General features: G+C 38.6%; 8 protein-coding genes across 11 annotated transcripts in view; 4 read left to right on the forward strand and 4 right to left on the reverse strand.

The window, feature by feature from the left end:
• LOC104734618 (2Fe-2S ferredoxin-like) overlaps positions 1-498 on the forward strand; it is a 3,078-nt gene extending 2,580 nt beyond the window's left edge. The window contains exon 2 of the mRNA XM_019244948.1: positions 1-498. Coding sequence (XP_019100493.1) covers positions 1-255 — 255 coding nt within the window. The 3' untranslated portion in view covers positions 256-498.
• LOC104734774 (calmodulin-like protein 3) lies at positions 1,853-2,717 on the forward strand. The gene has a single exon (XM_010454454.1). It carries the CDS (start codon positions 1,922-1,924, stop codon positions 2,381-2,383), a length of 462 nt encoding a protein of 153 aa, XP_010452756.1. The 5' UTR covers positions 1,853-1,921; the 3' UTR covers positions 2,384-2,717.
• Positions 3,870-5,555, forward strand: LOC104734950 (protein FAR1-RELATED SEQUENCE 12-like). Its single transcript, XM_010454681.2, has 3 exons — positions 3,870-4,056; positions 4,620-5,071; positions 5,293-5,555. Coding segments are annotated over exons 1-3 (648 nt in total). The 5' UTR covers positions 3,870-4,055; the 3' UTR covers positions 5,488-5,555.
• Positions 5,514-6,491, reverse strand: LOC104734866. Its single transcript, XM_010454569.2, has 2 exons — positions 6,343-6,491; positions 5,514-6,248 (listed from the first exon to the last, which is right to left on the reverse strand). Exons 1-2 carry the CDS (start codon positions 6,348-6,350, stop codon positions 5,657-5,659), a joined length of 600 nt encoding a protein of 199 aa, XP_010452871.1. The 5' UTR covers positions 6,351-6,491; the 3' UTR covers positions 5,514-5,656.
• On the reverse strand, positions 7,356-8,761 carry LOC104735042 (ubiquitin-like-conjugating enzyme ATG10). Of its 3 annotated transcripts, none has more exons than XM_010454863.2 (6): positions 8,584-8,761; positions 8,444-8,494; positions 8,279-8,356; positions 8,084-8,183; positions 7,903-8,000; positions 7,356-7,804 (listed from the first exon to the last, which is right to left on the reverse strand). In XM_010454863.2, exons 1-6 carry the CDS (start codon positions 8,740-8,742, stop codon positions 7,616-7,618), a joined length of 675 nt encoding a protein of 224 aa, XP_010453165.1. In that variant the 5' UTR covers positions 8,743-8,761; the 3' UTR covers positions 7,356-7,615. The 3 variants fall into 3 exon arrangements, with proteins under 3 accessions (XP_010453165.1, XP_010453239.1, XP_010453092.1); XM_010454937.2 differs by having other exon boundaries at positions 8,084-8,177; positions 8,444-8,497; XM_010454790.2 differs by having other exon boundaries at positions 8,444-8,497.
• On the forward strand, positions 8,973-12,805 carry LOC104735258 (integrator complex subunit 9-like). 2 transcript variants are annotated; one of them, XM_010455046.2, is made up of 11 exons: positions 8,973-9,145; positions 9,237-9,617; positions 9,705-9,919; positions 10,035-10,364; positions 10,458-10,665; positions 10,798-10,890; positions 11,021-11,130; positions 11,395-11,512; positions 11,601-11,686; positions 11,980-12,031; positions 12,117-12,805. In XM_010455046.2, the coding sequence occupies exons 1-11, from the start codon at positions 9,137-9,139 to the stop codon at positions 12,636-12,638; spliced, it is 2,124 nt and encodes a 707-aa protein (XP_010453348.1). In that variant the 5' UTR covers positions 8,973-9,136; the 3' UTR covers positions 12,639-12,805. The 2 variants fall into 2 exon arrangements, with proteins under 2 accessions (XP_010453348.1, XP_010453417.1); XM_010455115.1 differs by lacking the exon at positions 8,973-9,145 and having other exon boundaries at positions 9,284-9,368; positions 9,487-9,617.
• LOC104735406 (formin-like protein 10) lies at positions 12,911-15,855 on the reverse strand. The gene is made up of 3 exons (XM_010455232.2): positions 14,055-15,855; positions 13,729-13,973; positions 12,911-13,647 (listed from the first exon to the last, which is right to left on the reverse strand). Exons 1-3 carry the CDS (start codon positions 15,700-15,702, stop codon positions 13,027-13,029), a joined length of 2,514 nt encoding a protein of 837 aa, XP_010453534.1. The 5' UTR covers positions 15,703-15,855; the 3' UTR covers positions 12,911-13,026.
• LOC104735596 (glutathione S-transferase T3-like) lies at positions 19,189-21,882 on the reverse strand. The gene is made up of 3 exons (XM_019238589.1): positions 21,679-21,882; positions 20,967-21,111; positions 19,189-20,741 (listed from the first exon to the last, which is right to left on the reverse strand). The coding sequence occupies exon 3, from the start codon at positions 20,349-20,351 to the stop codon at positions 19,359-19,361; it is 993 nt and encodes a 330-aa protein (XP_019094134.1). The 5' UTR covers positions 20,352-20,741; positions 20,967-21,111; positions 21,679-21,882; the 3' UTR covers positions 19,189-19,358.

The following is a 22,564-nucleotide window of genomic DNA, read 5'->3' on the forward strand; positions in this document are numbered from 1 at the left end:
GGTCTGATCGATCCGGCGTCGCATCGATTAGACGACATCGAGGCTTGCTCTGCTGAGTGCGAGGTTCAGATCGCTGAGGAATGGCTCGAGAAGCTCCCTCCGCGTAGCTACGACGAGGAGTATGTTCTGAAGCGTAGCTCTAGATCCCGTGTTTTGAACAAACACTCTCGTCTTGGTTGCCAAGTTGTGTTAACCCAGGAGCTTCAAGGTATGGTCGTCGCCGTCCCTGAAGCTAAGCCTTGGGACATCCCGTAAGTTTTTGCGCTTAAGTCTCTCATAAGTGTCGTTGGTGGTTTTGTTCTCAAATTGGGCTAATAAATTTCGCGTTGGAAATTATGGTACTCTGCAGATAACTCCATATTTGAATCTGTAATCTTTGGTTTCCTTACTTTTAAATTTTTGTAATGTGGTAAAGAACTTGCTTGTTTAAACGATCATCCCTGCTTTTAGTATGGGTTGTTGCTTTGCAAATTGAATGTTGTTGCTTTCTTGATTTCAGTTTTTGCTCTCTAAGTTGATCTTGCTCTATTGCTTCTTAACCGTTTGTTTTTAGAGAGCGAACATAGGAGAGATTAGAGACTATGGTGTTATATATGAAGAGGTTAATGAACACATTATGTCGAATTGTGGTTACTTTGTTGTTGGTCTCTCTTGCTCAATTTGCCAAGAGCCTTAGGCATAGAGAAAGAGAAAGAGAGCATATACAATGATGTGCCTTCGTAGAACAGAAATGAGATTCTTATTGCAGACCATATTAACTAAGCTTTTAGTTTCAGTATGCGTAAGGTTAGAAGGCCATTTTTTCTATTCGGGTTTAGTTGCCGAAGGTGGCTTTAGTTAGAACTTAGAAGCATTGATGGACCATTCTCATAACAATTTCTGCATCTTTGGTGAGGCTGAGATAACATTATGTGGACTCTTAGCTTGTTAATCATAGATTCTGCTTCTAAGGATAGGAATAGGGTAGACTGACTATGGCATCTTCATACCATTGGTTTGGTAGATTTGATTCGAGCCTTGCAAGCTGTGTTTGTAGAATGTATATTCTTTGTTCGGGTTTAGTGTGGAAGAGTGAATCAATAGTACCATTGAGGATACACTGGTTAGATGTTATTTTATATGGGTGTTCCAGAACGCAGATTAGTTGTCCTTTAAACCTTGCGATTAATTTTCTAATTCGAATGCGTTTTTTCCAAAATCCGAAACCAAGACTGAAGAATCGAATGCTAAGATGTACTTCTAAATAAATGTTAACTTCTGCTTGTGGTGCACCCATCAATCTGTGAAGAAGTGATTAAGACCTTGACTATTATAAAACGCAATCTCTTTTTATTTAGTTTATTACTGTTCAAGTTGTCTCTTCTATTTTCGAAACATCAGTACATCACGATGTTCAAATTGACAAAAAAAGGTGTATGGAACATTATCACTTTCAATAAATTACATCTAAGATAAATAATATCAAAATGTTGAAAAGAAAAAAAAAGCATATGCAAAGTGATAAGAATTGGACAAAATTATGTTTCACTATCCTAATTCCTAACCACAAATTGTGAATATGAAACTTAAAAGATAAAACCTGAAATAACTATCCTAACGGAAAACAACTGTTTGATGAAGATGATGAAATATAATATAAATGTGTAGATTCCGTGTGTATCTATAGATAGACTTACGTTTTTGCGTGTTCTTGAAAGACATAAACCTATTTTAAGACCAGTTCAACAGAAAACTGGTGCAGACCACGATCACAGTTGTAATTAGTTTTCTAAAATGGCAACCACTCCTTTCCTTTAAGAACCAGTCCTTCTCTTCTCCTGCCCTAATTTTCTTCTTCTCTATAAACCTATATCCTAGTTTTGTTCTCCTTCATCTTCTGTTTCAAAAAGCTCATAAATATATTATATACTCCAATCAAGAAATGGATCAAGCAGAGCTTTGTCGGATATTCCAAATGTTCGACAGGAACGGTGACGGCAAAATCACGAAGCAAGAGCTGAATGATTCATTGGAGAATCTAGGAATCTACATCCCTGACAAAGACTTGGTGCAGATGATCGAGAAGATTGATCTCAACGGTGACGGGTACGTGGACATCGAAGAGTTTGGAGGGTTGTACCAGACGATAATGGAGGAGAGAGACGAGGAGGAAGACATGATAGAAGCTTTCAATGTGTTCGATCAGAACAGGGACGGGTTCATCACGGTTGAAGAGCTAAAATCTGTGTTAGCTTCCTTGGGGCTCAAGCAAGGAAGAACCCTAGAGGATTGCAAGAGGATGATAAGCAAAGTTGACGTTGATGGAGATGGGATGGTGAACTTCAAAGAGTTTAAACAGATGATGAAAGGTGGTGGATTTGCCGCCTTAGGATCAGATTTGTAAAAAAGAAAAAAAGAAAAAACCATTTTTTCGGGTTCGGGTCTGAGACCAAAAATCATTGGTTTTTTTTTCTTCGGAATGATTATTAGGGCAAAGCCACGAAATCGATTAATGGATTTGCAAAAGAAAAAATATCAACAAACTTTGTGAGCTTTGTTTTGAATGCTCATATATATTAACGTTGTTGATAAAAAAAAAATCATTTTTTTGGGATTTTGAAACATAACCATGTGAAGAATGAATGAATACACGGATCACACAAATCCGCAATTGTTTTGATTTTGAGGATTTCAAATTGTTTATTGAGAATTATTTGTAACATTTGGAGTTTGGTGCACTTCACAATTATCACTATCTCGCTTATAAGCTCATGTCACACACTCACACAACCCAATTTAACTCCTTTTTTTTATCAACTGTTTTTTACTTCATCAATTTAGTTTATATTGTCAGATAAAAACATCGCTGCCACATTAATGATCATTTAAACATAATTAAATTAAGTTGTTAGCTAGAAAATAAGCATAGGTGGGAGGGTTCCTATCTTCCTGCCTGGATACGTCTTGAGATTTCGATGGTGGCTGGAAAGGGGAGTAAGCCAACTTCGCTTTTAGATGTTCTTCAGAAGAGAGATGGCTGGCGAAACTGTCAAGGCCTTGGCCACGACAAAGATGATTGCATATGGAGCAAGCCCAGCTGGCAGGCTCATCCCTTTCAGTACTGGACGTATACTCCTCACGAGGTGCCCATGTCAAGATGCTTATCCAACTGACGGGGTTTTTTCGACGAGAAGAATATCTAATCCGACTGAAAAGATTGTATCCAATCTTAGCTCTAGGGAAAGAGAGCGGATCACACAACGCCACAATATTTTTTGGGGGTGGATTACGACGAATCCACTGATACATATGCGACTTGAGGCTTGCGCAACCGAAGGGAGCGTAACGAAGATGGATTCCAGAGGATATGAGATCTCGAAGAATGTCCTCATGGACGTTTGTTAGTACGCCAACGGCGAAGATGGTGAGAGGACCGCGATAGCCATATTTCTCCAACACCTGTTTGATACGAGGACGGACCTGACGAGCATCAAAACCAAGGGGTACCGGATACCGTTTGATGTCCCAAAAGACAGCTGTTTCAGCGAAAACCTCCCGATTCTTAGCCTTCTTCATCAATCTAAGACTTTTTATAAAACCTGAGAGATACGCAGTGTTGGGTTGAACCTCAAAGATCGCCTAGGGTTTCGAAATCCCTTTGATTGAAGAGAAAAATCAACTTAAATCCTTATTTCTTTATAGATAAAAAAAAAAGTAAAAGAAGAACATGCAAAAAGGAAATTCTTGGTTAAAAAGTAAAAGAAGAAGGTAAAACAACAATAAACTACGTGATGTTTTTTTTAATTGATCAACTACGTGTCGTTTATAATTTTTGGTAACTTGAGACCCGGAATGTGGAAGAAGTTCACGTGCTGTACCCAAAACCAAGTACACACACACAATAAGTAAAATCATCGTCACCGTTCAAAAGTCAAAACTAAAGACGAGTTCTTCGTTTTGTCTCTTGTCGTCTTCCTCCTCACCGCTTCCCCCAGTCACTTAACTTCCGATCGTCACTTCACTTCCTTCTCTCCAAGAATCTCTGATTTGGAGTTTTCTAATCTTCCATATATCCAAGTGAGTGCTTCAATTTAATCCCCCTCTCTGTTATTCTAATCTACAACTCAAAATCTTTATTATTAGTCTATCTCTCTGTTTGTGGGGTTTTTGCTCCCTTTTGTTCTATGTTTCCTTCTGTGTATCAAATTATGTAATCTAACTTGTCAGTTTCGCGCCGTCTGTATGGATTAATCTGCTTGATTTTGCTCTTTTTTTTTTCTGATATGAACCCACTTTGGTTAAATTCACAATTTAAGACTTTTGAGTAAAGATTAATGAAATTGCTACTCTCTGCCTTTTACATTAGGGTTTATAGATATGCATATTTTAGGGTTTCTGTTTGATAAGCTATGAAGAGAAGTTCATCTACTCAACTCTTAGGTCCACTATATCTACCTTAGGACTGAATGTAGCTCAGAGCTGTTGTGTGAGTTGGGTTGAGAGAGCGGGGTAGGTTTATAAGCATTTTCTAGGATTTGGTTGAGAGTGTCTGGTTTGGTGAACAAGATCAAGAATTGCTGTTTCATAGCTTTGCATTTTTTTTTCTTGTGTTGAAATGTTTGTGTGTTGTTGTGTGCAAGTGGAAGAAAACTCTTTACCCGAAGAAGATGTAGAGATGATGGAGAAATCAAATGGAACTAAAACAGTCACATATGAAGCTTCTCCAATAGTGGAGCCGTTCATTGGTATGGAGTTCGAATCAGAAGAGGCTGCAAAGTCTTTCTATGACAATTATGCCACAGTCATGGGTTTCGTTATGCGGGTGGATGCTTTCAGGCGGTCAATGCGAGATGGGACCGTGGTGTGGCGCAGACTCGTGTGTAATAAAGAAGGATTCCGTAGATTGAGACCTCGTAGAAGCGAGAGCAGGAAACCTCGAGCTATAACAAGAGAAGGGTGTAAGGCTTTGATTGTTGTGAAAAGAGAGAAATCTGGAAAATGGCTTGTCACTAAATTTGTGAAAGAACATAATCATCCTCTCTTGCCTCTCTCACCTAATGTTCGCCGGAATCCCCACCTCTCTCAGACACCGGTATGTCTACTCACTTTCTATCCTCTTATTGAGTTACGTTTTATTGGTGGTGACCTAAACATAATGATAGCAAATTCTTGCTATCTGATGCTGTTGGCTTTTAGAATGCGTTTGAGCAACATTGATATTGATCTTTGACTTACCAAGAGCATAAAGCTCGGTGCGGTTTCCTCTGAACTAAATGTATTGATCTTGAAATCTTGTGTAAACAAACTTTTCAGGACGAGAAAGACGCAAAGATTAGGGAGCTGAGTGCAGAGCTGAGCCGAGAGAGAAAGCGTTGTGCTGCGTTGCAACAGCAGCTTGGTATGGTCTTAAAGGAGATGGAAGAACATTCCAACCATCTCTCCACTAATATCAACAATGTTATCCAACGTGTAAGAGAAATCGAGTCCAATACTTTCACCAAACTGTAAACAACACAGCTTCATTTCTGTTCATATAAGTTCATCATCAGATTCTCTTAATCTTATGTTCTTCGATTCCTCATTCTCCAAAACAAGCAAAGAAAAGACAACATTGAAAGGTATTGATAAAAATTACATTGGCACTATCCTCTGTAGAACCCAATTTTGACAATCAGTATCATTGCCAGAAAGCGTACACGGCAGTAGAGATATAAACCAACAGAGCAGAGGAAACCAGAGTCACGAGCGTTGCAACCGCTTGAACCGTCGATTGGCTGCCGCAAGAGAGCAACCCAAGACGGATCTGAATCACATTAACCATAGACAGCATCAAGAACAAACAGCCCATGACAGATCCGATAGCAGAAGCCATCATTCCCCATCTCAAAACCTTGATGTTAATGTGAGCTCTGAAAATCTCATCGACGTCTTTGCTGTTGAGAAGGTTTAAGGCAAGTTTGAGACCTTGAGCTACCAAAGACGAGAAGAGGAAGAAGCTGAAGGAGACGACTTCAAAGACCAGCAGCTTCTTGGCAACATCAGCACTTGCATCGCAGCTGGATCGTTGTTCGAGGCTGTGTTGTCCTGGAGTCGCTATGGAAAGACCTACGAAGACGGCGATGGTGAAGAGAGAGTTCACGTTCACGAGTCCGTCAAGAGCGCTTACGTGGACACTTGTGGTGGCGACGGAGGATGTTGAAGACGTTGTCGGCGACGTCATTCTCACGCCGTTCTCAACGCCGGTCATGTAGTTATCTTTCGGCTCAGATCTGGTCGGAAAACGAATATTTATTTATAAGGAAAATGTTGTAAGAAAGGCAGATTGAGATTAGGGAGAGAGAAGAGAGACAGGGTTAAGCTTACTCTTCCATGAGGGAATCTGATTAAGCGATGAGTTTGCTTTTGGTCGGGGCTTTAGTTTGAAGAAAGATATGTATTGTCCTAAAAGTGAGTTTGTCGGAACTCTCTCTCTCTCCCTATTTTTGTACGAACCAGCTCTTCCTTTTTCTACGTCGGAGTCAACTGAAATTAAGTTTCGATTTTTTCNNTTTTTTTTTTTTTTTTTTTTACTCTGTTGTTTCTAGTATAAAATAGTTTTGTTTTTAGTTTTGATAAATCTTTCAATGGTTTTGGTAATTTTAGGTAAATTTCGATAATTTGATTGATTTTGTTTAAAAACATATTACTTATAAATTCTGTATCATTTAAAACCATACATTTAAATAAAAAAGTTGACAAAACTATCAAGAAAAAATAAGTAATATTTTAAATAATTGAATAACATAAGATTTACAGTAAATGTACTTTAAGAAAAAATAACTTCTTCAAATGTACGTGTTTACGCACTTTTCCTTTGGATCATTTGGTGGTTTGTAGCAGATTCTTGTTATATGACTGATGCTGTTGTCTCTTTAGATAATGCGTTTGAGCAACATTGACATTCATCTTTTGACTTTCCAAGAGCATAAAGCTTTGTCCGTTTTCCTCTGAACTACAATGTATTGAACTATTGATATTGGAAACCTTTGTATAAAACGAAACTTTTCAGGACGAGAAAGATGTAAAGATTAGGGAGCTGAGTGCAGAGCTTAGCCGACAGAGGGAGCTTTCTGCTACGTTGCAACAGCAGCTTGATCTTAAAGGAGATGGAAGAACATTCTAACCATCTCTCCACTAACATCAATAATCTTATCCAAAGTGTAAGAGAAATCTATACTTTCACCAAACCCCTTTAGCAGAGTAAGCAATAATTAATAATATACACAGCTTCGATTTTGTTCATAAAAGCTCATCATCAGATTCTCTTAATCTAATGTTCTTATCTAGTGTTCGATTCTTCATTCCCCGGAATCGAAACAAACAAAGAAAAGACAAGATTGAAAGGCACTGATAAAAATTACATTGGCTAATCAAAATAAAGTCATGGACTTAAGAACCTGAGAGACTCACCATTCCAACTCATTATCCTCCTCTGTACAACCCAAATTTTGACAGGAATTGATTCATCAGTATCAATGCCAGAAAGCCTAAATGGCAGTAGAGATGTAAATCAACAGAGCAAAGGAAACCAGAGTCACGAGCGTCTTTGCTATTGGCTACTAATTACATTCTATAGTTTGATAACAGAAGCTGGCTACTAATTCAGCATCTCAAGAGGGATCCTAAGACCAACCACCTGCCCGACAACAGAGAACCATGAAACCAAGTACAATTCAACTGGCATCTGACATCCAGCAGAGATGCTACTTTGGGAAAGCAGCTTGATCCAATCCTCAGTCCCGCAGGGATGTAGCTTGAACCATGGCCTGTTCAAATATGGATGCTCCTGCGATTGATTGTTGCATAGAGATTCTTCAATACCATATAACCAAATAATACACATAAAACGGACATTGTTAGTATTGATTTTTGAGAGAATTATACCTCCTGTGTTATAAATGTCCACTTAGATTGAAGCAAAAGACTAACAGAGCATGAGGGCAGATCTTTTTTAATGACATCCAAAGATAGAGGTTGTCCACCTACGTGACAACAAAGATGATTTTCAAACTAAACAAAAGAACAAACCACAAAAGGTCCAAGATGATTATATATTGTGACATACCGCTGCAGTATCCTCGAAAATATAGCACAGGAACCTTGTATGATGCACTGTAAACTATATGAAAATCATAGTAATGTGCTTCATTTTCTTGGTTCTGAACCTAGCAGGAAACAAGCAAAGACCAATCTCAGTGGATTCCAGAATTCTGCTTCAGAGATGTTGACAATGAGAAAATTTGCTTAAAAGTTTATGTACCAAGATTGTGTGATCAACTGGTTCTTCCTTTTCCGAGCACTCAGTAGCTACATTTAAAGATTCATCCTCTGTACTCTCCTATTCACATACTACATGGTGAGAAACAAGAAAAGAAGAAGATCACAACAGTAGCACAGTAGCAAGAGCTGTAATAAGTCTTATTACCTCAAGTGAGCTGAGAATGAGGATATTCTCGAGCGACAAGTAACCTTCCTCCTGCTAATTACCACAACAAGACGAAGGGATTAAAAAAAAAAAGACGAAGGGATCAAACAAGGTTGAATTATGGAGATGGTTGTTTTAACCTGATTTGAAAGAAGTAGAGTTCGATTGATCAGAGGAACCCATGACCATGGAGGTAACGATTGGTTATGAGTTTTCCATTTATCGGCAAAAGCTCGAGCGGCTACAGAGAAACCTTCCACGGTGAGTCTTCCATCGATGACCTCTCTACCTGAATTCATCGGAGGACCAAATAAAATAGAAAAAAGCTCTCCGTCTCTCTCCGGTTATATCTCAACAACATCTATCAGAACAACCAAACCGCATTGAACCGAACCTGAGATCCTAAACCGGTTTTTTCTTTCTTTTAATTTTTAAATGTAGTAAAGACGAACCGAACCGAACCAAATTTAAACCAGTTTCGAATTAAAACCGCCGCTTCGTCCTCGTCAACCTCCGTCGCCGCCTTGCATAAACCTCTGTTTACTTCAATCTCTCAACTTTATCCTCTAAACAAGTTGATATTTTTTTTTAATTTCTGACAAGCTTCTATGATACGCATTATTCTTGCTGTTTTGAGCTTGCGTTGTATATAAAAGCTCTGAATTTGAACAGATTCTAGTATCGTTAACCGCCATGGAATTGGTGAGTTTCTCTTGCTCTCTTATGTATTAAGTTAATGTAAGTCTATATATCTCGTGTGAGTAAATATGAAAGCTTTGTGGTTTTTTTGCAGACATGTCTGAGTAAAGGAGATGGCTTTCACTATCCTCCTTGTCATATGCTTAATCTATGTGGTTTCAGAATCTTGATTGACTGCCCTTTGGACCTTTCTGCGATCACAATCTTCTCACCTGTTCCATACGATGTGGGTTTTGAAGCTTCTGAATATCCATCATCTGATGTGTCTCTGGATGCTCAGAATCCAATTCAGAAGAAGCAAAAACTTGAGAGACAGCTAACTCGTGCTGATTTGGTGTGCGCAGAACCGTGGTACAAAACTGTGAAGGCCTTGCATTTGTGGGAGGCTTCTTTGATTGATATAGTTCTCATCTCCAACCCTATGGGATTGCTCGGATTGCCTTTCCTTACCCAAAGCCCTGGATTTTGTGCCAAGGTAAACGTTTTCAGGTCCTAAAGTTTTGAGTGTTTTGTTTGCTTGGTGGGGTGTGCATTGTGCTGAGTTGTTACCGCTAAGATGTAGATATATATGACTGAAGCAACAGCCAAGATTGGACAGCTCATGATGGAAGATCTTGTCTCGATGCATAAGGAATTCAGATGTTTTTATGGACCCGGGGACTCAAGTTATCCTGGATGGATAAAGGATTTAGATAGTCAAAAGGTACCAGCCTTGCTTAAAAAAGTTGTCTTCGGTGAGAGTGGTGATGATCTGGGCAGTTGGATGCGTCTGTACAGGTAACTATTATTGGCTTGTTGAACAATAGGTTGCCCCATTATTATCAAGTTACCAGCTCTTCAAGTTTTCATATTGTTGATTTCTACTTTAATTTATGTCCAATCTTTTCCACAGTTTAGATGATGTAGAGAGTTGCATGAAGAAGGTTCAAGTTGTAAAGTTTGCTGAAGAAGTTTGTTATAATGGGACCTTGATCATCAAGGCCCTAAGTTCTGGTCTAGATATTGGGGCTTGCAATTGGTTGATCAACGGACCTAATGCAAGTCTAAGTTATGTGTCAAACTCCATCTTAGTTTCACTTCATGCGAGAAATTTTGATATCAATGGTCTCAAAGGACTCGATGTGATGGTTTACTCAGATTTCTCATGCCTCCAGTCTGCAGAAGTGACTGAGAATGGTTGTATTTCTCCCAACCCGGATAATAATTATTTATCAACAATCAGGTAACTCTCACATATGACTTTATCTTACATTTATTAGGATGTTTGTTTGGGACTTAGAGTCGAGGATCTTTCTTAACTGTTACACTTTTTTAGTATTGACAATAAGGATGAGGACTTGGCTGCTTCATTACTAAACACAGAAGACAGCTTAGAAGAGATGGAGAAACTAGCTTTTGTTTGTTCATGTGCTGCAGAATCTGCTGATGCTGGTGGCTCAACCTTGATAACAATTACTCGTGTTGGGATAGTTTTGCAGCTCCTTGAACTAATGTCAGATTATATTGAATCCTCGTCTTTGAAGGTTGAATTTCTCTTTCTTATTATTCTATAGTTTTACTTTCTTGAGGATATGAAGCATAGAGAAAAAGGTGATTTACTTGAAATTATTCTTTAGCTCCGTTAGACTAAATCACTCTAGTCTGGATTTGCTTAGGTTCCAATCTTTGTAATATCTTCTGTGGCAGAAGAGCTATTGGCATACACAAACACCATACCCGAGTGGCTGTGCGACCAACGACAGGAGGAGGTATATTCTGCCAATTTTCTTGGTTAATCACTGAATTTTTTATGTGAGAAAATGAATCAAATGGTATATGTTCTGTTATAATTTCTTTGAAAGATAGATCAAATACTAAATATTTTGATTGATGTCGCAGTTAATTTCAGGAGAACCATGGTTTGACCATCTTAAATTCATTAAAGATCTTAAATTCATTAAAGACGAGAAGATTCATTTGTTTCCTGCCATTCATTCACCCAACTTAATGTAAGAAGGGTTCATAATTTTATCTCTGCAATCACTACTTGATGAGTTATTTTGCTGAATGCATAGTTTGCAAACACATTACACATGCCATGCTAGTATTATTATTGAATATATCATCTCTGTTCACCTTAAATTATTGCTTAGTTCAGATACATCAGTAAAATACCTCACATGGAATCTGCAACCTAAATCTTGGGGGTGGGGTGATTCCATTATAAAAAGTATGTTACAACATTCACTAATTTTTTTAAGTTATACGAACAGAACGAGTTGGCAAGAACCATGCATTGTATTTGCTCCTCACTGTAGTTTGCGGCTTGGCCCTTCTGTCCAGCTTCTTCAGCGTTGGCGTGGAGATCCAAAATCATTGCTTGTTCTTGAGGTTTTTATATCTTTCTCTCTTTCCTAGCTCCATCAGATGATCCAGTGTGAATCTCTAGTCAATCTATCTGATGAGAAATGTATTGCAGGATGGAATTAGTTCAGGTTTAGCACTTCTCCCTTTTAGACCAGTAGCGATGAAAGTTCTCCAATGTTCATTTCTTTCTGGAATAAGGTAAGGTTTGCCTTCTGTATGATTAAAATTACATTTCATTCTGGTGCTTCGTAGTTGTCTTTTTCTGTCTTCTTTAATCAAGGAGTCTGAGTTGTGCCTGCACAAAATAGGAATTGACATGGGTCCCTGTGCAAGGGCATACCTTGAATGATATGCCTTATCGCTATTTAGTGACCAGCAATTTTCTCACTATCTCCCAGATTATTAGTTTTTTAAAATCATGGTCCACAGGCCAAATGTGTGATCTGAAATTAGCTTGTCAACCATACTCAATGCGGTAGTTTCTTTTGCAGGTTGCAAAAGCTCCCAACACTTATTTCCATTTTGCAGCCAAAGATTGTTTTGGTAACGATTCTCTTCCACTTTGTTTAGAAATCTTTCCGTCGTGCATCTGTCTATATTCATCTATCTGATACCATTTTATGTATAGGTCCCTGATGCTGTCAGTCAGAGGATCAATCTTAGTGAGATGAAGATAAACTCAATCTTGAATTTCTCTGAAAACAAGACGCTGCATGTGCCAAGAATTGCAGACAATTCAAGCGTAGAGATTACAACGGACTTGGCCTCCAAATTGAGCTGGAGAAAACTGAGACAACGTGAAAACTTTGGTATTGCAAGATTAAAAGGTGAGCTTCAGATGGAAGATGGGAAACACAGATTAGTTACAGGGTTGGAGCAAGAAGAAAGTTCAGGGAAGGCTCGGCCATTAAGGTATTGGGGCACAGTGGCTCAAGAACCACTTTTGGGCGCGTTACTGAAAATGGGAATAAAAGGATCTATAGAACACAGCACATCTGAGAATGGATCAGAAAACAGTATGATTCATATAGCAAATCCTAGCCGTGGCCTGATAGAGACCTCAGAGATGTGTACTGCTATTGTAGCAGAAGATGAGAATGTAGCCTATCAGATCCTCCAGGGGATTGATGAAGTTCTTGATGGAATTTAGAGGATGTATCAGCTGACTGACCTGGTATATTAGTGTATTAGAGTGACTGAATTAGATAGATCGTGTAATTATGATTTGTTAGTTTACTGGAATACTCTTTATGTATTTTAGAGTCTCTGTAACATACTTATTCAATGAGAATAACAGAACCTCTTCCCATTTCTTCATCATCTTCCTTCTCGGTTCTAGTGCCCAAAGTTTGTTTGCAACGTCATTCATGAAGTGTCTTATATCAAGTCAAACCAATGCATTCTATGTTTGTAAAAATTGCATTCCCTGAAATACGAACATACCTTCCAACGATTCAAACAAACATACTTACATAACTAAGAGGTAACACAATGCATTAGTCTTGGACAGATTATAGGATCTTTATTACACAAGAAATCTAAGCCAGGGCACTCTCTTCTCTAGTCACCTGCATTTTCTTGCATACTCCATCTAGAATGTTCAAGAAGTCTCTCACAATAACGAATACTTTCAGTAGCTGAGCTTCTTCCTTTGCGGAATCTACATGGAAATACTCTGTGATCTTTTTCACTGCAAAGAGTGTGGAACCTTCTTCTCTTTCTATCTTTTTAATCTCCTCAGCAGCGGTTTCCAAGAATCGGGTCATCGACTCCTTAAATTTCAACCAATGGTGCTCTTCATTGTGTCTTGTCTCCTCACACAGTAGCAGAACCTCATTTACTTTCTGAACTCCTTGATAGAGCTTCGCCACATCGCTCCTTAGAACGCCATAGTCCAAATCTGCAGATTTCTTGACATCCTCAAGTACTGAACTCAGATTTCTCACAACGTTTAGCCCTTTGATGCCTTCTGATTCTGTGATGTTCTGTACAACAGAATGCAAGATACTGGTTCTTCCATCTAACGATTTGATATCGACAAGCTCGAGGAGAGCCTCAAGTTTGAAGGCATGAGCATTACCGCTCTTTATTCCTGTCTCTAAGACAGCTCCTACAAGTCTCACTAACATCCTGCTATTTCGCAGTGCCTCACAAGCAGCCTGCAAAAGAATCATATAGCTTCGTAAGACATAAGTTTACAACAACATTCATAGTCATTTATCTTCAGCTTTGTTTTATACCTGTAAAACGCGGAGTGACCCTTTCAAGTCTTTGACATTGGAGTCAAAACTAACAACAGAGAGCAATGCATCAACCCGTTTGAACACGAAAGGTACATTAAGCAATTCCTTGAGAAACCTCTCTGATGGGGAAAGCTTGACCACTGAATCATCACTATAGCTAATCAGCTTCCTCTCTTCTTCTTCGCTCGGTACCACTCTTGCTAAACTATCAAGAAGCTCAACTCCAAGTGCATCATAGTGACCTGATAGAAAATACAAGTCAGATTCAACTCGATACAATCGAAAATAGAGAATAAATTAGCTTTGTAAACTGATGATTTTACCATCTCGAAGCGCCTGACAAACATCATTTGTGGTGAGCTTAAGTGTTGTAAGAAGAGTAGCAACATTTTGACTCTTTCTTGGACCTAAAACTTTGCTCTCTTGATTTAGCATCGGAAGATCACAGCTAAGACTTCTCTGCTTTGGGTTAGCATTAGAAGAGTTGTACGGAAGACGGTCCCATGTAGTTGTCCGGCGAGAACTTGGTCGGACTCTGTCCCAAGGCAAAGGTTTCAGCTTTGGCTTTGGCCGCTCTGTTGTTCCTTCCCAACAACTCTGTGGTAACTCAGAGAAAGATAGCTTTTTCCCAGATTTCTGAACCATAAAAGACTGTGACGGTGGCACAAGAGGAGGAGGCTCCGGCATTGCCGGCGGTGGCCGTTGCGGAGGAGGTATAGTAACAGCAGCTGCACCCGATTCGCTCTGTTCAGTTGTAGCAAACTCTGTATTTTCCCAAGAAGGTTTCAAACTTCTTGAAGATTCAGAGATGTTGATACAAAAATCTCTAGCTGGTGAAGCAGAGGTTGAAGAAAGGAACAAAGACTTGACATTTCGACTGAAATCGTTCCATCTCGGCGGCGAAGAGTCAAGAACCTTCCGGAAAAAACGATCCGGCGTGGTAGAGACTGAAGAGTACATAGAAGAACGAGCGTATGCGTCAGGAGTTCTAATCATACCTCTCTCTGGTGAAGTAGAAGCAGAGGAGATTCTTGGAAACCCTAGATTTTGATTCCAGAGGCTAAACATTCTCAGAGACGCACCACCGTATTTCTTGTTGTTCCTTACGGTTCTCTCCGGTGAAGACGGAGACTGAGGGTTTTGGTTAGTTGACCAATGTGGAGCGGTAGAGTTCAACGGCGGAGAAATCGTAGCGGACGGTGACATCGCCGGAGAGTCCGAGTGTGAAGAGATAGAGCAAGAACAGTTACTGTACGGATTAGTTCTCCGGTCTCGTGGTTCTTGACCGGAGATCGACGCGAGAGGCGAGTAAAAGTCATCGTCTTCTTCTTCTTTATCGGAGTTGTGTTGTAGGAGGAAGCTACGAGCAGGTAACGGCGGGAGAGGAGAGATCTCAGGTGAGGCCGGTTTAACGAAAACAGAACCGGAGGAAGTGGCGACGTTGCCGAGGTAGAGAACATCTGAGGTAGAAGGAGCTACAGAGAGTTTGTTTTCAGTTGTGTTGTTGTTTCTTGGAAGGGGACATTGAGGAGTTTGTTGTTCGGATTTGGTAATGTCTGAAGAAGAAGCTGCTAAGCTCTTGGATTCTTCTTTAAAATGACGGGTTTGCCCTCGCCACCGTCCGTAGAGAAACAAAGACAGGCCGAGTAGTGTTGCGACGGCGAGCACGGCGGAGATAGCTGGGATGAGGAGTGTGCGGGAAGGAGTGTGAGCTTGAGGAGAGCGAGGGAGGACGAGTGCGGAGATGTTCGCCGGAAATGTCGCGAACGTGGGGGCGGGGGGCGGAAGAGGCTGCGGTGGTGAAGGAGGAGGAGGAGAGGAGGAGCTGTAAAGTGGGAAGAACGGCGGAGAAAATGTGGAAGGAGTTTGTAGAAGGTGACGGCGAGTAAAACTGGCCGGAGATGCGTATGATAAGAGAGAGGATGCGCAAGATAGGAGTGAGAAGATGATGATGATGATGGCGTAGTCCATTTTTGGGGTTTTCTTGGAGAGCTTTGTGTGTGTGTTCTGCAATGAGCAGCACTCTCTCAGGAATGAAAGAGCCTTAATGGTTGGTACCACTATGCTAGTGTAAGTGTAGTGAATGGGTGATTAGTGAACTCTTCTTCTAGTTACAATTGAATATACTGTATAAAAAGTGAAACTAGGGCAGGGAAGAACGTATATGAAATGCAATAATTACGTGAAGTAAATTCTGGTCCTCTCTTTCAAAAAGAATCTTTTTGACTTTTAATACCATCATCTTCTCTTTACTATTAGTACTATACAAAACACTATCTTCTCTTTTCTGTGCAACCCAATTATTAAAGGTGATATAGGTACCATCTTTATCTACGAGGAAAACAACTAAGACAACATTTCTATTCGCCCAAATATTATTGCTCTTTATTTACTCGTGTTATGAAATACGACTATGTAATCGAAATTCAAATTAATTAAGAGTATATATAGTTGGGCTAAAATGTCGGGAAAAGAAAAAGTAGAAGAAGAAATGCAGAGTGCTTTGTCTTTTATTTGTCTTATCCATATTTTTCGTATGTTTTATAGTATAAGAAACATAAAAGTTTCAAAAAGAACCCAGTGATTATTGAAATTAATAGTCCATTGATTTGAAACGCTCTCTAGCTTTTTGTCACTTACATTTTTTGCATGTTTTTCTTTTTCTTTTGGACTTTATTTGAAATATGATCTAGCCAGAGTTATTGTGGATGCGAGAGAGTCAAAAGGAGGGCTAAGACGAAAGGCAATCAGAAGAAGCAAGCTAAATGTGCACCCCAAAAAAATGAAAGAAAGTGTCACAACAGCTTGGTTGCATAGACAAGGACTAGAAATGGGGAAGACTTGGTTGGCCATATTGAGATTGTTACAACACACACCATGTGGTCATTTTACGTACCTCGATTTTTTGGAAGTTTTTAAGATTAATAAATGTTAAATTTACCTAGCAACCAAATATTACAAGTTACATACAATAATTGATTAACTGGCCATCCCCAAATCTTGCAAAACTAGCTGTACTTTTCTTGTCAGAGTACACAATCACGAAGTTGTGTTTTCACGAAGCCCATTTTCACTGCAAAAAAAAAAGAAAAAGAAAAAAGAATTCAATAACTCGAGTAAAATTGTACGAGGATCAGGTTTCAAATGTGAACTCCTACTCTGAGCTGAAGACTTGTTGCTACACTGGCGGGAGAATTAATATGCAAAAGTCCAACTTGTTCACTACATCCAAGGAGACACTAATTGATAAACAAATGCTTTTTTCTCGTGAGTGGGCAACATCGGTGGTAATAATAAAGCCCTAAAAACTCTTTACCCTTGCCTTTGAGGCAAAATTCACTCTTTAGTCTCTCCCAATAGATGTTATTTGATGAAGATGCCAAGTAAAAATATCTACCTGAGTGTACCATCACCTTGAAAATAGAAATATACATATCAACATGAATACAAACTACTAAGAGCTTCTCCAACGGTAAGGTTCTTATTGTGAGGTTTTTAAATTTTTTAAGAATAGATTTTGTACTTTATGAAAGTAAGAACTTGTAATTGGGTAATTAAAATTTTGCTCCTCCAATGGTGAAGTTCTTATTGGGGTTCTTAATTTTGAAAAAAAATATTTGTCAAAAATATTATTTATGAAATGAAAATATTTTAAGTAAAACATAATTACTTTGAATGTTTAAATAATTTAAATTGTATAAAAATAAGAAATAATAGCATTTCATAAATTTTTAAACATTAATTTTAAAACTTACAAATTATAAAAGCATAGTAAAAATAGGAATACAAATCATAAATGGGATAATAGATTAGTTGTAATCCTGATTGTAACCTTGATTTGTGTCAAACTTTTGCCATATATGTTCAATCAAATCATCATGCAAGCGTTCATTTGTTCTTTTATCACGAACTTCATTTCGCGTGATCATCATCTCGGTGATGTTTGAAAGCCTCGCAGTAGGAAGTGTGTAGTCCACATGTGAAGTTCGGTTTGATTGTGTTTGTTCGAATTCTGCAACATTAAACTGCGTGTACCCATCACGTTCATCTTCTACTATCATATTGTGTAGTATGATACACACTCTCATTATCTTTCCAACTTTTTCTTTATCATGGATGAGAGCCGGGTTTTTTACTATATGGAATCGAGCTTGCAAGACTCCAAAAGCACGTTCAACATCTTTACGAACAGCTTCTTGATATGTAGCAAATAAGGATGCCTTTGGAGTTTGTGGAAGGGGAATAGATTGGATAAAAGTAGCCCATTTTGGATAAATCCCATCGGTGAGATAGTAGGCCAATTTATAGCGGTGCCCGTTGACAGTATAATTCACCTTAGGAGCACAACCTTGTAAAATATCGTCAAAAACTGGTGAGCGATCAAGAACATTGATATCGTTTAATGTACCTGGAGGTCCAAAAAACGCGTGCCATATCCAGAGATCTTGTGACGCTACAGCCTCTAAAACGATGGTTGGCTTTCCAGATCCACGCGTATATTGACCTTTCCATGCGGTTGGGCAATTCTTCCACTCCCAATGCATACAGTCGATGCTTCCTATCATCCCGGGAAATCCGCGCATCTCTCCAATATCGAGTAGTCGTTGAAGATCCGCTGGTGTGGGTCTCCTTAGGTACTCATCTCCAAAAAAGTTTATGATTCCTTGAACAAAATTTTCCAAGCATGAAATCGCAGTGGTTTCAGCAAGGCGAATGTATTCATCTTGCGCGTCAGCTGCACTTCCATATGCCATCATACGAATTGCCGATGTACACTTCTGTATTGGAGAGAGACCAAACCTTCCAGTAGCATCTCGTCTTTGTTGAAAGAATGACATTTCACTTGAGAGTCGATCAACAATGCGCATGAACAAGGGCTTGTTCATTCTAAAACGACGACGAAATATTCGTGGAGAGTATGTTGCATTTTCACAAAAATAATCATTCCACAAGCGGTTGTGTCCTTCTTCACGATTTCTTTCAACATGTGCTCGCTTTTTCTTTGGCTTCGTTGCTTCTTGATGACCACCATTGTAACTTAAAATATTTTCCATCGCTTGATCGTAAATTTGATCGCATACATTATCAATGCATTCATCAATGGTATCATCTATATGATCATGGGAAGATGATGCCATTTTTAGGAGAGTGTTTGATTTGTAAAAGTGAAAGAAAATATTGAATGTGTTTGATTTGTAAAAGCAAAATGGTTGTGAAATTTGTTGTGCCAAACTATGCCAGTTTTATAGAAAACTTTGTGGTCTACAAACGTTGCAAATCTGTGGTCCATAAACGTTGCAATTGTCACGGGGAGAAGAAATAAGAGATTGAAGTATGTGGTATAAGGAGGGAAAAAACAAAACTTGTAAAAAGTAGTGGTGTGTCTAAGTAAATAACAAAAGGAGAACTAGTACAACTCGTTCTCACGGGATAACATAGTTACATATAGCCAAAAAAACAAATAATTCACACTGATCTTGAAGGGTTTGTCACGGGAAACAAACATGCCATTACTCATACAACATAAACATGTCATTACTCATACAAAACATATTCAAAGACATACAAAAGAAACATTCAAATATTACATAAACATGGTGAAATTCAAACTCATAGAACATAAACTCTCAAACTGAATTCCTTGACAACATGTCATTAATAAGCTTGTCTTTTAAAGCAACTTCTGCTTCACTAAGTTGTTCCTTTTTTGTAAGAAGGTTTTCAAGCATGACATGCTTGCTATGCTTCTCTTTTAAAGCAAAATCCTTCTCTTTCAAAGCATAGTCTTGTTGCTTTAGCTCAAGCATCCTCTGAACTTTGCTGACCTGAAACTCTAAGAAAGCCTTCCCTTCTCCCTCAACGGTCGACTCAACATTCTTTTTGGATTTTCCCTTCGACGCCTTAACACCAGGGGGTCGAGTCATACATTCATCGGCTCCATGGTCTTGTGGCATCGAGCTTGAGGACTGTGCAGAACCATCTTGGCATTTTCTTCTTTTTGGGGTTCCAGCGGGTTTAGTAGATGAAGAAGCACACCATTTCTGATCATACCTAAGCTCTCGCCAAGCATGCTCCAAGGTGAACTTCACCTTGTGGTCATTGAAGTAGATTTCATATGCCAGCTTCAGAACATCATCCTCATTTTGTCCACTTGATTTCTGCTTTGTGGCAGCCTCATAGCATCCAACAAACTTGCAAACTATATCATTTATCTTCCCCCACCTCTGCTTACAATGACTTGCTGCTCTATGTGGTCGACCTGCAGCCTTCAGACTTACTGCATAATACTTTGCAATCCGTGACCAAAAGGTTCCACGCTTTTGCTGATTTGAAATTACTGGATCCTTGCTTGTGTTAAGCCATGCACTGATGAGCAGAACATCATCTGCTGGGGTCCATGTAATTCTTGATCTACGCTCGGGTTGTGTCATTTCACCTTGACTTGAAGCACCAGCGTATTGGCTACTAACAATAGGGACTTGTGATGCACCAACCTCAATACTTGGTGAAACATTGTCGTATGGATTGGAGTCCAGACTGTGGGTTTCTCCTTGACTATGTAGGAGATCCATGAAGCCAGGAGAGTTAGTATATGGATTCATGGAACCATATGAATCCATATCGTTTTTTTTTTCTGTGCGTGTTAGAAGTAGAAGGGAAGATATTGCTAAAGGGTCGTGTTAGTAGCAATCAATGTGAGGGTTTGGTTAAAAACGATTTGGTTTGTGTTAGTAGCAATCAATGAGAAAGTAAATTTCCACTTCAACTACAAAGCATTGAACACACCCCATAAACACAACCATTGAACAACCAACGAACACAACACAATCAATACAAGACTTACTGCTTACCTAATCTGACAAGACCGGTTTAGTTATTTGGTAGTTGGAAGCAGTGAATTAAACAAAATTAAGTAAAAAAGGAAACTAACCTGCTTGAATTCTCTAGTTTTTGCCATTTGTTGACCCGACCAAACTGATCACAAGTCTACCATGGTCTCCCTTACCAAACTAATCACAAGAAACAATATAAAAGAGAGGTTGAGAGAAACGGATCAGTGATCACATTTTTAATGAGTTGAGATATATGAAATATACACCCATAACAAGAACTCATAACAATTCTCGTTCCATTGTTTGGTTAATTCTACACAAACGGATAAAAAGGGACTTAAACACAAGGATTCATGGAACAATCACAACTAAGTATGAGAGTTAATACTACTAGTATAGTACCTGTATTTGTCAGGGAATTTGCCTTTCTCCATGTAAGTCATGAAGTGATGAGCAAGTCCAGGAGGAATCGGCTCCTCCATCACTATGGACGAATCTGCTGCTAGCTCCGTTTTTGCAGAAGCCTCTAGCTGAATCGATTAAGCTCCTGAAACACAAAGCATCCTTTGTTTTTAGTAAAACTCAGTAACAAGTGATCTGCAAAGCAACAAAAACAACTAATTAAACAGCAAAGATACTTGCTTTCTCGACATTTATAGACGTATAAATGATTACAAGAGGATGATCATAACCAAAACTGAAACAAAAACAGATAAGTTATATCCTAGTTCACTTTTTAAAAGCCACTATTACAATCTATATCAACTACAAATGCAACATACTTCACAGCCTTACCAACACCTCTAAAACCATTTGATTGAATAATTTTGAAGACATAAACGATAGATTTTCAAGCATTCTAAACTTTCAAATCATTCTCGTTAATTCTAACAGTTATATATTGCAACACTTTAAGAGAGTTTTAATAGAATTGTAAAGATATCAATTCCACTAATTTCTGTTTCGTTCTCTCACCACGTTAACAAAAAAAAAAAAAAAAAACAATGTCATCTTTCTTTCATGCGAATAAAGAGAAACAGAGCAATAAAACAGAAAACAGAAGGAGGTAAGAGAATAAAACAGAGACTTTGAGCACATTCTACAAACAGATTACCCTAATTACAATCATGCATGGTGGAGAAGACTCAACGCTTTCCCATATGTCGTTCCGATTAGTTAATCAAAATCTCTGATTTCTGATTGATTAGTCAAAACCTCCGATTAGCGATTGGTTAATCAAAACCTCCGATTGCCAGGTTCTGATTTTGTCAAAAAAAAAGTCTCTTTGTTTTGGGTTGGGAGTATCGCGAGAAAGAGAGAAGAGGAAGAGGAAGAGGAAGAGGAAGAGAAAGGGGAAAAAAAAATTTGTTTTTATATTAAAAACTAAGTGAAAGATATGCTGACACGTATTTGTTAAGAGGCAACTCTTAAGCTTGTTAAATAAGAGGCAACTCTTATCTTTTTTATTAGTTCTGATTTATTTTTAATCACAATCTGTAATAAAAACCTTTGCTAAATCCACCGTTGGAGAAGCTCTAAGATCTACACAGGAACTACAAATACATACATAGTTTGATTGTTTTTGTTTTATACAAGTACATAGTTAAGACTTGAGACAAATATTATTCCTAGGTGCAGTGAAAATTATGACCAGGTGTTGGAATCCGGACAAAAGCAACTCCTCTCACTCATAGCATATGTCAAATCAGCGGGAACATATATCATCCTAATAGTAATTTTGTAGCTGGCTTCTTCACAGCCGAGTATATCTAATCCACATGAGTATTTTTTTTTCATCAGAAAAAAAAAAAAAAAAATCTACCGTTGGATATGTAACCACCATCAAATCATCAATCATCTGCCGGAGTTCACTAACATTCAAATTTTTTTTGGTTGGATTCAAACATTGACTAATCAAATATAGTATTGATTGGTACTGTATCACATGCGAAGCTTACATGGGTATATAATCCAAGTTGTATTTGGGTTGTAGTGGTGCT

Source organism: Camelina sativa, chromosome 1 (assembly GCF_000633955.1).
Source record: "Camelina sativa cultivar DH55 chromosome 1, Cs, whole genome shotgun sequence".
Taxonomy (NCBI): Eukaryota; Viridiplantae; Streptophyta; class Magnoliopsida; order Brassicales; family Brassicaceae; genus Camelina; species Camelina sativa.

What these genes read in the sequence shown, in the direction of transcription:
- LOC104734774 (XM_010454454.1), top strand. Translation starts at nt 1,922, where the DNA reads ATGGATCAAGCAGAGCTTTGTCGGATATTCCAAATGTTCGACAGGAAC.
- LOC104734950 (XM_010454681.2), top strand. An exon ending in CCCACCTCTCTCAGACACCG is followed by an intron (nt 5,072 to 5,292) that starts GTATGTCTACTC and finishes CAAACTTTTCAG; the next exon opens with GACGAGAAAGACGCAAAGAT.
- LOC104735042 (XM_010454790.2), bottom strand. Translation starts at nt 8,742, where the DNA reads ATGAATTCAGGTAGAGAGGTCATCGATGGAAGACTCACCGTGGAAGGT. An exon ending in CTCTACTTCTTTCAAATCAG is followed by an intron (nt 8,498 to 8,583) that starts GTTAAAACAACC and finishes TGTGGTAATTAG; the next exon opens with CAGGAGGAAGGTTACTTGTC. An exon ending in TCATTCTCAGCTCACTTGAG is followed by an intron (nt 8,357 to 8,443) that starts GTAATAAGACTT and finishes GTATGTGAATAG; the next exon opens with GAGAGTACAGAGGATGAATC.
- LOC104735258 (XM_010455046.2), top strand. An exon ending in TTGAATCCTCGTCTTTGAAG is followed by an intron (nt 10,666 to 10,797) that starts GTTGAATTTCTC and finishes GGATTTGCTTAG; the next exon opens with GTTCCAATCTTTGTAATATC. An exon ending in ATTCATTCACCCAACTTAAT is followed by an intron (nt 11,131 to 11,394) that starts GTAAGAAGGGTT and finishes TTATACGAACAG; the next exon opens with AACGAGTTGGCAAGAACCAT.
- LOC104735406 (XM_010455232.2), bottom strand. Translation starts at nt 15,702, where the DNA reads ATGGACTACGCCATCATCATCATCATCTTCTCACTCCTATCTTGCGCA. An exon ending in TTGTCAGGCGCTTCGAGATG is followed by an intron (nt 13,974 to 14,054) that starts GTAAAATCATCA and finishes ATTTTCTATCAG; the next exon opens with GTCACTATGATGCACTTGGA. An exon ending in GGTCACTCCGCGTTTTACAG is followed by an intron (nt 13,648 to 13,728) that starts GTATAAAACAAA and finishes ATTCTTTTGCAG; the next exon opens with GCTGCTTGTGAGGCACTGCG.
- LOC104735596 (XM_019238589.1), bottom strand. Translation starts at nt 20,351, where the DNA reads ATGGATTCATATGGTTCCATGAATCCATATACTAACTCTCCTGGCTTC.